The sequence below is a fragment of the Rhinolophus hipposideros genome, assembly GCF_964194185.1.
Source record: "Rhinolophus hipposideros genome assembly, chromosome: 12".
Lineage (NCBI taxonomy): Eukaryota > Metazoa > Chordata > Mammalia > Chiroptera > Rhinolophidae > Rhinolophus > Rhinolophus hipposideros.
Genome location: NC_138058.1, coordinates 32948441 through 32963756, shown reverse-complemented (window position 1 = coordinate 32963756; position 15316 = coordinate 32948441). Strand labels below are relative to the sequence as shown.

At 34.1% G+C, this 15316-nt stretch overlaps 1 protein-coding gene across 19 annotated transcripts in view; it reads left to right on the top strand.

Annotated features, from left to right (window-relative positions):
* The window catches only part of EHBP1 (EH domain binding protein 1), a 668483-nt gene that overhangs the window by 477880 nt on the left and 175287 nt on the right, over positions 1-15316 (top strand). For all 19 annotated transcript variants that reach the window (XM_081069113.1, XM_081069112.1, XM_081069122.1 and 16 more), the window contains 2 exons: positions 1915-2096; positions 4560-4699. In XM_081069113.1, the coding sequence (XP_080925239.1) occupies positions 1915-2096; positions 4560-4699 (322 nt within the window). The remainder of the gene's footprint in view (positions 1-1914; positions 2097-4559; positions 4700-15316) is intronic.

Below are 15316 nucleotides of genomic sequence, written 5' to 3'. Positions count from 1 at the left end.
GGCTTTCAAAATTATGCTCGTTCCATATTATTTTAATTTTTTATAGTTTGATTATTTGGTTATAAAATTAAATAATTACTATTAAGGGATCAATGTCATACTTAGTAAAACAGATTTGTTTAACAAAATCTGAAAATAATATGTGGCACTTCGTCATGCTTTCAAAACAGAGGCTTTAAGTCCTATATTATATGTAGAAGTTGTTAGCTATTCTAAAGGTATGAGATTACTGTTCATATCGGTGTAATAAATTGATACTTCCTGATGTAGTTTTCATTTTGCACATTGTCAGAACCTTGGATCTTAATCTTATTCTTTGATTGACAGAGACCAGGGAAAGCACACTTGTATTGTTTGGGATAGTCACATCTGTTCAACTTGATTCAATTGCGGGTATTTGCATATTCTTAAGTATTTCTTCTGAGAGGGCTTAAATCCTTCTCAAGTGCTTGATGCATTTTTGAAATTCATTCATAAGGTATCTACATGCACTAATAATTGCGTATGATATTGCTGTGCATAATCTGACAGATAAAACTACATTTTAAAACAAGATATTCTTTCTTTAGGGGAGCCTACATATTTTTACTTGTTCTGCTGGTAGAAATGTCAAAATTTTTTAAAAGGCTGTTTTAGTATTTTGATTAAATTAGTATGTCCTAACTTTAGACATGTTTGTCAATCATAGGACAAATAAAGATTTATTAAATAATAATTCAAAGGTTAATGGTAGTTTCTCCTGCCTTAGTTGGAGAAACCAAGTATTTTATAGAAAACTATTATAGAGCTTGAATGGATTTGTTTAGGCTTATTTTATAGGAAAGGTTACTGAGGCTCAAGTTTACTGACTTACTCGAGGTCGTGTAGCTTGGAAGTTAGGCCTTATTTTAGGTCTGGACTCTCAGACCAGTAAACCTTAAGGAATGCTTGTATATGCCTTCTGGTTTATATTAATGATGGTATATGACCTCTGATCTACATTATTTATAAATTATCCTACATCTAAAATTTCCCTTTGCCATTAGAACACATAATCAGGGATTGTGTCTTTTTCATCATTATCTCTCTCCAGAATTGACACCGTATCTTATACATAGGTAATGCCCAATCATTAGTTTGCTGTTCTTTTATTATTATTCTAGTCTATTATTCTGTAAAGGATAATTGTGAAACCAAGTAGCTTATTAATGGAATATTAAACGTCTTTGGTAGCAGATAGGATTCATTTTGTGTTCCATTTCTGATGAATTGGCAATAGCTGTGTGGAGAAGAATCTTGAGATCTGCTGGGGTTGGTTAGCAGTGTCTGCCATAGGATCTGAGAAACCAACTGTTTCTTCCTTGATGTATGTGATCTTAGGGAAGAGAGAAAACTATAGACTGGAGTGATCAGAAGAGGCCCTGGGAAGAAATAAGGCTCAAATGATGGGATAGATAGAATTCAGATACTTGAGGCAAAAACGAGGTAGAATGCCCCCAAGGCTGGAGTTCTATAAAAAGTTGTTGGTAGTCAGAAAGGTTTAATGTAACCTAATATTATATTTGCATTATAATATAAATAGGTTACATTAAATATAATCAAAGGAAGGAAAATGATTATTCAGAGCTTTCTCCAGGAACCCTGGAGACTTTCTGTCCTAGTTTACATTCCTTGCTTTTCCTTTCCTGAGTTATTTAGGGTTGTTGAAGTCTTCCCCATTTCTGCCTGGGCCAGCTCTCGCCAATTTTATATCTGCCTTACCTCATTACATAAAAGGTGTGATATAACCTCATCACAATTTCTTTTCATTATGTGTTATAGGAATTCATTGGAGAAGGAAGTCTCAATTGTTATTTAATCATCTTATTAAAATAGTATTTTAAAATATTTGCCTATAAAGAGCATCAAATTACATAATAATTTTTTATCTTCCAGGAATCCCCTTCTGGTCGAAGAAAAGCTCTTGCTACTAGCAGTATCAACATGAAACAGTATGCAAGCCCTATGCCAACTCAGACGGATGTCAAGTTAAAATTCAAGCCATTGTCTAAAAAAGTTGTATCTGCCACTCTCCAGTTTTCATTATCTTGCATTTTCCTTCGGGAAGGAAAAGCCACGTAAGTTTCTTTGGTAAAATAAGTTGCTTCAGAGTGTGTTTTAAAACACTGTAGGTAAATAGTTTGTGACTCAGTAGACTGGCAGCGGTTGAGAACATCCTACCACATACCAATCATTCTTGCCAGTCTTTGTTACAGAGGCTGAATTAAATGAACTCCTTGTTATTTATAGCCTCTTTGACTCTAGAGAATGAACTCTATAAAAGTGATTACAGCAAGTTTGAAATTTAAAATTATATAAGATATCATACAGGTTTGTTTTATGTTTCAGTGTCTTCAGTGTAAAGTGGTTGTACTCTGAAATACAGATGATTCAGTTTGTTAGAGCTGCTTAATGCAGCTCAGGCATTAGAGGAACCCAAAATGAAAAGTTTAGGATAAGAGGGATGAAAGAACTAAAAGAACTTTTGCCAATTCATGTTCTTTGGCTCAGCCTTCCAAAAATTGTATAGCAAGGTACAGTTAGATACACTTTGTTATAATCACTATCCTTTTCATAAATCACTGAATAGGCATTGCAGAAAGATAATTTCTACACCCAGTTCTGGTCTCCTAAAAGAGTACAATTGTAACGGGATACAATGAGATGTGGACATACCTAGAAGAGGTGAAAAAAGAAAGCTAACATTGACTCTGGTTGTAGCATACAGTCAAGTCAAGGGTAGGTGCATGTTTTGAGTATATATAGTGAAAGGGTTAGTACCTATGTGGAGTAGAAGATTCAGGGAGAGGAGAAATGCAAATTCTATGCTATGGTGAGGGGAAGAAGGCAGCTATGAACAGTTCAATCCAATTTGAATCACAGTTCTGAATGTATTTGACCTAATGGAATGTGCTTACTATAATTGGCCATGTGTAGTTGACTGATTAGAGTGGATTCTGTGAGTCAGTCAAAATGAGATGTTTGGCACTCATCTACAGGGCAGCAATGATTTGGTAGATACCGTAACAGTAAGCCTCTTCTCTGGAAAGTTGGCTTCTAAGTGAGTGTGATAGGAGACAGTGCAGAATGGAAGTAATTAGTCTTTCATCTCAGGACCTTAAGTTGTAGACTTAAATATTGAGAAATTAAAAATAAAGACCTTACCCTGAAGTTCAAGCCAAAAAGAGGAAGAAGAGAGGAAACAAAATCAGAAGATCCTTTGAAGGTGGACTCCTTTCCACGGGGCAGAAGCAGTAAGTGAATTAGAACCATTCACAGGAACATGAGGGAGAGGAAATTCAGTCAAACCAAATATTTCAATTTGAGTGAAGAATTCTCTCAGAACACGTCAAACTTTCTTTCTACCTCCTTGTTCCTTGCCTTTCTACCTTTTCCCAAGAAAAATTTTCAGGGTTCAAATATGAGGAAATTAAAGAGGTAAAATTAAGCAAGTTAACGTTTTAAGAATAATGTTATATCTTGAAATTATCCCCCATTGATAGTTGAGCAATTTGTAAGGTATTCATATATGGTAACACAACTTTTTTTGTTCATGTAGACTTTGTGTCACTAACTTATTTTAAAAAGGGGAAATGATTTTAACTCTAAGTTTATATGAGATAAAATGCAAAGAATTTCAAAAACCAGTTTAGTCTGCAAAGTCATACCATGTTTAAAAGATAAGTGAATATTAACAAGCTTTACAAAAGAAGCAGTGTTTTGTTTTGTTTTTTATTGTGCTAAGAACATGAAAAACAGTGTTTTAACTTGACTTTCTGTGTTTTGGGGTAGTATACCAGATTGAAATTTAATTTGCACATAACATGTTAGAAATAGGTTTCATTCACTGTAGTTTGTTTGAAATTTAAAGTGAAAATGATAGATCAAGAAAACTTAAATTATTTGATGTTTAGAGTATTTAATGTAAACTATAAATTTATATTTAAAATACTTCAAGATAAAAACATCTTTACATTTTATCAAATATATGGCATTTAACTTATAATCAACCCAGGTCATTTTTCATCTTGTAATTCTTTAAAAAGGCTACTTATTTATTTTAAGATGCTTCTTCTATTATAATACTTCTTATCCTCTTATCCACAAAACCAAAAAGGATTCATGGACTTCAGATTAAGAATTTCTGTTCTAATTCCTTATAAAAGTTTGAATATTTTAAACTCTAGATCTCACCTGATTTGCAAACCATTTCACTGTTTTAAGAAACAAAATTTTGTTTCTGGACTTCATGATTAAGAAACCATACTTTAATCCTATGAAGAAAATTGTAGTCTTCCATAGGTCTTCAGCAGAGTTATAGTAACTCCTGACCAGTTAGTTTTTAATCCTGTTTGCTTTTTATTAATTAAATATAACATTTAAAAGTTAATAAATATGAGTATTTAGATTTTTCAGTAGTATTGTAGAAGTGTTTAAAAAGACAACACATAGAAAGAAGGACTATATTAATATTTTTTTTAAGAAGCAATCCTTTTTCAAGCAATGTCATTTAAGAACTGTGTTGTAAATCGTTGATGTAGGGATGAAGACATGCAAAGTTTGGCTAGTTTGATGAGCATGAAGCAGGCTGACATTGGCAATTTAGATGACTTTGAAGAAGATAATGAAGAAGATGATGAGAACCGAGTGAACCAAGAGGAGAAAGCAGCAAAAATTACAGGTTGGTTTTATTAGCATTAACTTAAAAGATTTTCTTTTTTTCTAAAGTTGAAAAACTCATTCTTGTTTCCAGGAAAAAACGATTCCACTAACAAGGTATTTTTTCTTCCTTAAGACTTTCTAATGTAATATGCTCTTTAGCTTTCTGAAAAGTTTGTTATCTAATGTGCAATAACAGATTTTAGCAACTTAAGAATGAGTCCAAGGTTAATCAAGAAAGCATAAAACTTTACTGGAACTACTGATTATAGTATAAAGTAGCCTAAGTTTGTTCATGCATATTTTGTCAATGTATGAATGAATCCTCTATAAGGAAAGATCTGCCTTAAGGGTGAAATGAGAAGCGTTAATTAGCTTACCATCTCCTAGCTCGTGGGCATTTTATCTTATATATAAAAGCTCCCATGCAATTATTCCTTATGGCTGGTTTGATCATAATACTAAAATGTGTAGTGGTAGAACCTCTTTGTAGTAATTGGTCAATAAATAATTATTGACAATCTGGCTATACTTAAGAAATTGATGTTATTCTTTTATTATCAAAGTGAAAATCAAGCACAAAAAATACATATTCCTTTCAGCTTATTGCTCTAAATTTATGTATTGATATTCCTTGACTTCTATCATCTATTTACCTCTTACTGGTTTTCCAAATTTCTTGGGCACTTTGGCATGAGTCTCTTGACTCTACTTCAACTCTTACTAACGTATGGGGATTTCAATTGATTATTTGAATGACCCATTTAACTCCCTAGCCAAAGACTTCCTTGACTTTCTCAACTTCAGAGACCTTCACCTCCACTCTACTTCCAGAAATCTGTAATAGAGGATTGATCAGACTTGTGTGCAAAGACAGATGTTTTGTCCTGTGTGAATTTTATAAATTATTATTTTCTAATTTATATTTGCCATGTTGATTTCTTATTTAACCCAAGGGTATTTAGGAGAGTTTTATTGTAGGTTTTGTTTATTTCTAGTTTAATTTCAACCATATAAGGTTCTGAAGCCTGTCAGATTTCAATTTTTTAAGAAAAATATGCTTCAGGTTTTATTTTTGTATGTGTGTGGTTTTTTGTAGTCTGGATATATGATATACTTTTGTAAATTTTGTAAAATATCTTTTTACATGTATATTCAGTTTGTTGGATTCAGCATATAGCTATTAGACTAAACTTCAAATTTATATTATTTATTTAGATTCTTGTTCTTTTTGTATAGTTTATGAAAAACAGAGAACTTCAATGTTAAATTATTTAGTTCATAAAATTTTATTCTCTTATAGCTTCATTGTGGATTGTAATTTGTCACTTTGCCCCACTTAATGCCTCTTGCCTTGAAATTTTGCCTGATGTTGATATTTGTAACCCATGCTTTCTTTTATTTGTATTTTCTTGGTGTATTTATCACTTTATTTTTTACCTATATGTATTAAGCACTTCTCTTATGATTAATATTTGGTTGATCAACCTTTGCCTTTTAATAGTTATATTTCCTGATAATTGACATACTTAATTTCACTTACATTACTTTATTTACATTTTATTTTGGAAATTTTCTTATTTTTTTTTACACCCATACCTTACATTTTGCCATTCTCTAATGTTCTTTAAGTATTTTTTAATAGAGTAACTTGAAAGTTAAACATACTATTTTCATTTTAGAATAGCATCCTCTAAAATAAGCCAGATGGATCAATGAATAAACCTGTATTTCTCTACTAACATCAAAAATGAAACACAATGGTGTTGACTCACCGCATGTAAAATATGAGAGATGCAGTATGATTCTCTCTTTATTTGAACCCCTCCTTCTAACCCCTCCTGGCTATTATTTTTATTTCAATTACATTTTGTTTTGTTTTTTCCAATGATAAATGCTGACATTTGCATTATGTTTATAATGATGTCAGCAACAATTATACAATACTTTTTTAAATGCCATGTTTTTCCTGTCCTTGAGTTTTTAGTTTTATTTGGCTAGCTGAAGTACTTCAAGAAGGTAAGTCGGTGTTCTTGCCCTATGAATGACCTTCTACCTGTCCTTCAAATTTTAATTCTGTTGCCACCTACTCTGAGAAGCCTTTCATGCCTACTCCCTCTTAAATTGACCACTCCATCCTTTATGCTACTACTATACCATTTACAAATGCAGGCATTTTCTTACAGCATGAGTTTTTATATTCCAGTGGGATTTAATTTGATCTTTTAGTTAGAAGATACAGTTTCTTCTTTGTAGATGGCTTTTAGTTAAAACTAAATCTCAATTAGGCATTAGTACCATAAGGAGGAATAAAAAAAAAAAAGCACATTTTCATAGCTGTTTTGAGCAACGTTGTACTGTTTTGATCACAGCAATGGGAAAAAAGGTAATAACATGTCACAAGTTCTGTGCTGGTATTTAAAGGAAAAGAAATGACATTATTTTTTAGTAAAATACAGATTTAATGAAGGCATTCAATAATAATTAGATTTTATAGCTAAACCGTTCTCTTGGGCTGCTATAACAAAATATGATAGATCGGGTAGCTGATAAACAACAGAAATTTATTTCTCAGCTCTGGAGGCTCCAAGTCTGGGATCAGGGCGCCAGCATGATCAGGTGAGGCCGCTCTGGGTCATAGGCTTCTCATTGTATTCCTCATGTGGTGGAAGGGGCAAGGGGGCAAGGGATCTCTTTTGGACCTTTTCTATAAGGATATTAATCTCATTCATGAGGGTTCCACTCATGGTCTAATCATCTCCTAATCTGTCACATTGGGAATTAGGATTTCAACATATAAATTTTGAGGACACACAAATATTCATACCATAGCAACTGTTACTGCTTAAACACACACACATATACCTTATTTTCTAAAATTTCTGCCAGAGAGTAACTTTCTTTTAGATAGCCTAAAATACTTCGACCCTAATTGAAGAAATTGTTGTAATGCAACTTATGATGATACAAACTTTCTTTAGAATGCTACTATTATTTATATACATATTATTTATATATACATATATACATACATATATACATATATAATATATAAACACATATATATGTATATCTATACACATATATATTTATGTATATATATGTGTATTTTCCCCGGTTTATGAAATTCCTTCAAGGTAGAGATAGAGACTATGTATGTTCTAATCATTTTTTCATCCCTAGCTTCTAGCACATTATCTGGAACATATTGAGAATTTAGTATATGTTAACTGAAAGGCCATAAATGAATGAATAGAGCTTCCCTCTCCTATTGCAGCCCATATTGATCACTCTGGCTTATTATCTTATTGAATTCATTTTGACCATTAATCATGTACTACCTTATATAGGGTAGGTGGTCCCATTTTATGGAAGGAATATGATCTGGAGGAGACACATAATTCAAACTATAAATAATTCAAGACTAGTTTTCCAAAAGTAATGAATGTAAAATATGTGTGCTGAGGGAGCAGAGGTAGGTGGGGACCATGGGTAATGATTAGATACATGTCTAAGTCAATAAATCCACAATCGTTATAACATATTTTTGCTTTGATGGATTTTTTTCTTAGCATTTTCTATTACATATGCAGAGTACAGTCACTTAAATTAATAGCACAGCATGTTATGGCAGTTGTTTGGCTTCCTTAGTTGCATTTTTTTAGCACATGTAAATTCCATTCCAAAGTTATTAACTTTCAGGAATTTTTTAGCAGCAGCACTACCACTCTAAAAATGTTTGGGTAAAATAGTTTAAGATAATAAAATATATTAAAATTTAATAGCAGTAATGTTAAAATAATAGTTTAAGAGTAAGCAAAATGAATATTTTATAAGCATGGTATGAATACAGTATGGTGGTATTTTTCTTTACCAGCTAAAGTGGCAATAACTTAAGCACAGCTTACGTTCACTCTTCCTTGCAGCTTTGAAATTGTTGACATGAATTTCATAGATTAATCATTTTAATTTTTGCCTATATTATATCTGTGTATTATAATATAAATGAATAAAATGTAATAACATTATATCTATAAAATTATATGGGTATCTCATTCCCAAACTAAGCTGCAAACTTCTTGAAGGAACAGTCTGTTAAAATTATTTTGTGCATATCTCAAATTGATACCTAGAGGCTATTCATTTAGTCAGTGCTTTCTTATAGAATATTGCTGTAAATCAATAGTAATTAACAAAATATATCTTCTGAAATTACAGTCTTTCTGGAAGATAAAAATAAATTAATGGTGTCTATGCTTGGACTGATAAAAAATCCCTACCCTTTTCTGTCTGAGATAGAATTCACTGCTCACGGGAAACATATTTTGGGAGTGGCTCATAGGCAGGAACCTTATATTTATTGATGCTACATGTATAGATGCATTCTACAGAGGTGCAGCACCAGTGAATGGGGAGTGGAATTTTGAATTGCAGTTGGAAAAATCATTGAAATGTAATGGGAGTGATAGACCTTAGAGTTGGAGAAACAAAGCCATTTAATGAAAAGTTTACTGCAGCCAGTATTTGAAATTATATATGGTTTCAAAACAATCAGTTCCTCCATTTGTATGGCAACCTCACAGTGCTTGAACAATATTTATTTGGTAATATGACCGTCTTTGGTATTCATGTTGAATTTTTGAATACATACCAGCAGGAAGGAAAAAAGAAAGACTTTTGCATAAATGATAAAGTCCTATTGAATACAGCTCAGAAAATCAGATTTAACTGAAGCAGTTTATAGCAAAACATTATTGGGAAACCAGACATTATCAGGCACTTGAATGGCCCTTGGTATACGTACAGTTGTTGCCAAGATTGCCAAGGATTCTTCTTAGGCTTAATCAGACATTCAGATTCACATGACCTGAATAGGCCAAACTTAGCATTAGATTCACTTAGAAGAACATTGGACAGGAACCAGCATGCCAGGAGACCATTCGTCTTTCACTGGAGTCCTTATAGTACCCAAGTGCTATTCTTTGACTTCTATCCCCAAATTACCACTTAGATACAAGGGGACAAGATCCACATAGTTGATAGCAGGGATTACTTTAGAATCTTTATGCTGCAGAAGAGCTGTTATCTTTTGTAAAAGTTTGGTAGATACAATTTCCTGGGTCCCTGTAAGGGACAAGCCCAGTTATAAGAGTCTCCACAATCAGAGAAGTTCGAGCTATGGTCTCCCATCAAGTATATAGTCCACTCACAGCCCTCTCATTTAGATGCAATTTATCAGGATTCATTTTTGCCTGGTGCAATGTACCCTGGTGTTTGTTAATCCTTTTCCTATAGCTGGTAAAGTTAATTTTGGAAGAGGGAGAGTGACATATTGGCTACCTCCAAGGAACATAATTTTACAGTACAGGTGGTAGTAGAGGAGATAACAGTTCATATTTGAGGAGTTAGAGTTGATTATGGTGTTACTGAGCCCTCTGAGATTAAATATACTTGCCAAGGCTGTGAATGGGGATAAGTAGGTCTCCCTTCTTTGATTAGAAGTTTCCTTAAAATAAACTTTGGAGTCTGGTCAGAGTTTTGCTTCTGGTTTTTATCAGGGCATCAAGGACACAGGACACAAGATCAATATAGAAACATTTGTATTTTATATATGAGCAGCTACATTTGGAAAATGAAATTAGCATAATTCCATTTACAATAGAGCCTAAAAATAGCATAGACTACTTAGAAATAAATTTAACAAAAGATGTGGAAAAAGCTCTACACTGAAAACATACGTTACTGAAGGTAATTAAAGATCTTAATAAATGGAGAGAAAATGTTTGTTCAGAGATTAGAAGACTCCATATTGTTAAGATGTCATTTCTCCCCCAAATCAGTCTATAGATTCAACACAATGCTATTCATAATCCTACCTGGCTTTTTAAAAAAATAGAAATTGAAAAGCTGATTCTAAAATATATTTGGAATTGTAAAGGACCTGAATGACTGAAACAATCTTGAAAAAGAACAGAATTGTTATATTAAAGTAATAGTATCTTACATCAGGATTTACTGTAAAGCTATAATAATCACAATAGTGTGTATTGGCATATGACAGATCAATGGAACAAAACAGAGAGTCCTGAAAAACCCAAACTTACTTGGTTAATTAATTTTTAACAAAGGTGTAGCATAATTCAGTGAAGAAAGAAAACTTTTCAACCTATGATGCTGAAACACCCAGATGGCCATAAGGAAAAAATGAGCCTCAATTCCTACCTTTCAGCATACACATACATTAACTCAAGGTAGATTATAATTCTAAATATAAAACCTAAAACTGAAAAAATGAAAAAAGAGTATGTGACATGAGAGTAGGCAAAGGGTTCTCACATTACACAAGATACAGGAAGTAATAACCAGAGAGCAAAATTTGATAAATTAAGTTTCATCAAAATTAACAACATATGATTATCAAAATAAACCATTAAGAAATTGTCTGGGTACGTCACAGACTAGAAGAAAATATTCATAAAGCATATATTTGCTATAGGTCTTGTATATAGAATAGAATTTTAAAAATGTCCTATAACTCAGTAATAAAAAGATAACTAACCCTATTTTTTTTTTAAATGGGCAAGGATTTGAACATGTGCTTCACAAAGAAAGAGATATTGAGAACATGTTCTCAATATCACTTGTCATCAGGGAAAAGCAAATTAAGATCACAATGAGATACAATTCCTCACCCACTGGAATGGTAAATATTTAAAAGACAGTCAATCTAAATGTTGCCAAGGATGCGAACCAACTGGAACGCTTATCCATTGTTGGTAGAGTTTCACTTGGGGAGTTTTTATAACTTACACATTTTCCTACCCTCAGATCCAGCAGTTCCACTCCTTGATATTTATCCAAAAGAAATGAAAACGTATGTCCACGAAAAGACTTGTACAAAAATGTTCATAATGTTATTATTCATAAAACTGGGAACAGCTTAGGTATATATCAACAGGAGAGTGGCTAAATTGTATTCATGAATGGAATACTATTTAGCAATAAAAATGAACTATTGATATGTTTAACAACATGGATGGATCTCAGAACAATTATGCTGAATGAAAGAGGACTTACCTAAAAGAGTATATATGATGAGGTGTGATAAAAAAATGTAAATATTTTTAAAAAATTGATTATACTAAAAGACACATTGCTATTAATCCTCCTCAAAGTACTCCCCCTCGCTTCGAACACACTTATCCCATGGTTCTTGCCACTTTCTGAAGCAGTTCTGGAAGTCCTCTTTCATGAGTGTCTTTAGTTGCTGTCTTGGCCGCCTCTATGTCCTGCATTGATTCCAAACGTTTACCTTTCATGGTCGTTTTGAATTTGGGGAAGAGCCAGAAGTCATGTGGTGCCGGATCTGGTGAATAAGGTGGATGAGGACACACCATAATGTTTTCATTTGACAGAAATTGCCATGCCAGAAGCGATGTGTGACATGGAGCCTTTCCTTTGTAATCACAAAATACAGTGAAAGCTGCGCCGAGTGCCATCCAACGGAAAGGCAAGGGATCTTCAGCACAGGAAGCGGTGTGTCGAACCTTAGTAACAGTGTGTGATAAGTTTCAACTTGTTTGGTGCAGTCAGTTGAGTGTGAGCTATGGTTGGGAGTAGATGTGTTTTAAACTGTGCTGTAAATCATTGATCACGAACAGTGCATTAACATGCATAGGGCAAACTGTTTCATCCTCCATCATGATATGTTCCATGTCACACATCACTTCTGATATACAACAATTTCTGTCAAATAAAAACATTACAGTATATCCTCATCTACCTTATTCACCAGATCTGGCAACATGCGACTTCTGGCTCTTCCACCAAGGTCAAAATGATTCAGGACATGGGGCCCGCACCGTGTCTCAAGCGGTTAGAGCTCCATGCTCCTAACTCTGAAGGCTGCCGGTTCGATTCCCACATGGCCCAGTGGGCTCTCAACCACAAGGTTGCCAGGTTGATTCCTCGACTCCCGCAAGGGATGATGGGCTCTGCCCCCTGCAATTAAAATTGAGCACAGCACCTTGAGCTGAGCTGCCTCTGAGCTCCCAGATGGTCCCAGATGGCTTAGTTGGTTGGAGCGTGTCCTCTCAACCACAAGGTTGCTGGTTCGATTCCTGCAAGGGATGGTGGGCTGTGCCCCCTGCAACTAGCAACGGCAACTGGACCTGGAGCTGAAATGCGCCCTCCACAACTAAGACTGAAAGGACCACAACTTGAAGCTGAATGGCACCCTCCACAACTAAGATTGAAAGGAAAACAACTTGACTTGGAAAAAAGTCCTGGAAGTACACAATAAAGTCCTGTTCACCTTCCCCAATAAAATCTTAAAAAAAAAAAAAGTGATTCAGGACATCGAGGCAGCAACAATAGCACAACTAAAGACACTCATGAAAGAGGACTTCCAGAACTGCTTCAGAAATTGGCAAGAAAAATGGGATAAGTGTGTTTGAAGCGAGGGGGAGTATTTTGAGGGGGATTAATGGCAATGCGCCTTTTACTGTATTAGATTGGTGCAAAAGTAATTGAAGTTTTTGCAGTTATTTTGAACCTTTTAAACCGCAATTACTTTTGCACCAACCTAATAATAAGTTTTTAAAAATTTAAACATTTTCCATATGGTTTGATCATACCTTGTACTGTATGACTCCATTTATGTGATGTTTGGAAGAGGCAAAACTAATCCTATGTGAAAAACATTAGAATGGTGATAGCCTGTGGGTTTGAGGATTTACTGAAAAGAGGCATGAAAGAACTTGTGGGGGTGATGCTGAGGACACGTCACATGGGTGTATACATTTGTCAAAGTTAATTGGATTGTACAATTTAAGATCTGTGCCTTTCACATATGTGCATAAGTAAAATACTGGAAGTTAACATAAATTTTATAGTTAATAGGTTAGTAAGAAAAGGAATGAGTTCAACTTTCTGATTTATTGATCTAATGTGTGGTAACTAGTCTCCAAAGATTGTCCTCCAATGAACCATGCCTCCCAATATTCATGCCCTTTGGTAGTCCCCTCCCTTTCATCTGAGTAGCCCTAAAAATCACTTTCAACCGTAGAATGCAGTAGAAACAACACTTTGTAATCTAAAGCTAAGTCATAAAATGCCTTATAGTTTCTACCTGGGTATATTAAAATGCGTACTCTAGAGGAAGCTAGCTGCCATGTAAAAAAATCCAACTACCCTGAGATTGCTATGCTGAGAGGAACCCCAAACTACCCATATGGGCAGGCCACTTAGGGTGGGTGGGGGAGAGAGAGAGAGATGCTTGGCCAGCCCCAAGTTGTTCCAGCCTTCTCAGCTGAAACACCAAACATACAAGTGAAGAAGCCAGTTTGGATGTCTAACCCGGTTCAAGCTTTCCGATGACTTTAGTCCCAGCTACTGTCTAACTGCAGTGAACCACTCACCCACTGAATCCAGTCAGCCCACAGAACTGTGAGAGATGATAATTTGTTATTTTAAGCCACCAAATTTTGGGGTGGTGGTTTATATATGTATATAAACATGTATTTATGCATGTATATGTATATATGTATCTATGCATGTATATGTATATGTATGCATAGAGGCATAGATACATAGACATATATATGGACACAGATTTTTAAAATGCTATTTCTATAATTTAAAAATAAGGTATGTTGTATGCCTTTCTGTCTTTATAAACATAATACCAATTATTATTACTTTAATTAATTCATTTAGAACATACATTAAGTACTGACTATGCTAAAAACTGCTAACATAGGTGTTAGAAATAAAAGGTGAACGTGACATTGACACAACTATTTAATTCCATTGTTTGTATGTTAAGTGTGTAGGGGAATGTCTAGGGTCATTAAGCTGGAAATTCCACTAGACAGTTGGACATGCAAGCCTGAGAATTATCTGTATTTATGTGTTCGTTTAAGCCAAGAGAGTAGATTAATTCTTCCAGGAAGAGCAGTTTTAGGGGGAAAGAAAGAATGGGACCAGTGATGGGGTCCTAAGAAGTAATAATACCGGGGGTGCCAATAAAATGTATACAAGTGGACACTTTGGTCAACGTTGCTCACGTAGTAATTCCCCGTAATTAGAAGTGTCTGGACGCTGATGATAACCACTTTGAGCATTTCTTATAATTGCAGAAGTCAAAGATGACTTGTATTCATCTTTTGTTATTCGTATATATTGAATATTACAATTTTAGTACACTTTTCCTTTCTTAAAATGTGTATGCATTTTTTTGGCACCCTCTGTATTTAAGAGGTAGAGGGAAGAATAGTTAATTATTAAAGGAGACCAAGACAGAACTATCAAAGAGATAGGAGGAGAACCAGAAGGTGCTAGTGTCCTGGAAGGGGCAGAAAGAATTTTGAGAGAATGGTTAATTATGATTATCATACAGAAGTCAAATATGATAAGAGTTAAAAGACACCTAGTATATTTGCCAATTAGAATATACAGTGGTGACCTCAGTGAGAGCAATTTCAGTAAGGGGGATGGATAAAAGTGGGATAAAAGGAGATTGCAGTGAAGTGAAAAATAAATGGTAGGTGAGAAATTATAGACTACTAAATTTTTAAGATGTTTTCTGATTAAGAGAGACTGGCTAAACTAGAAGGGGCTAATGGTTGAGAGACTTTTT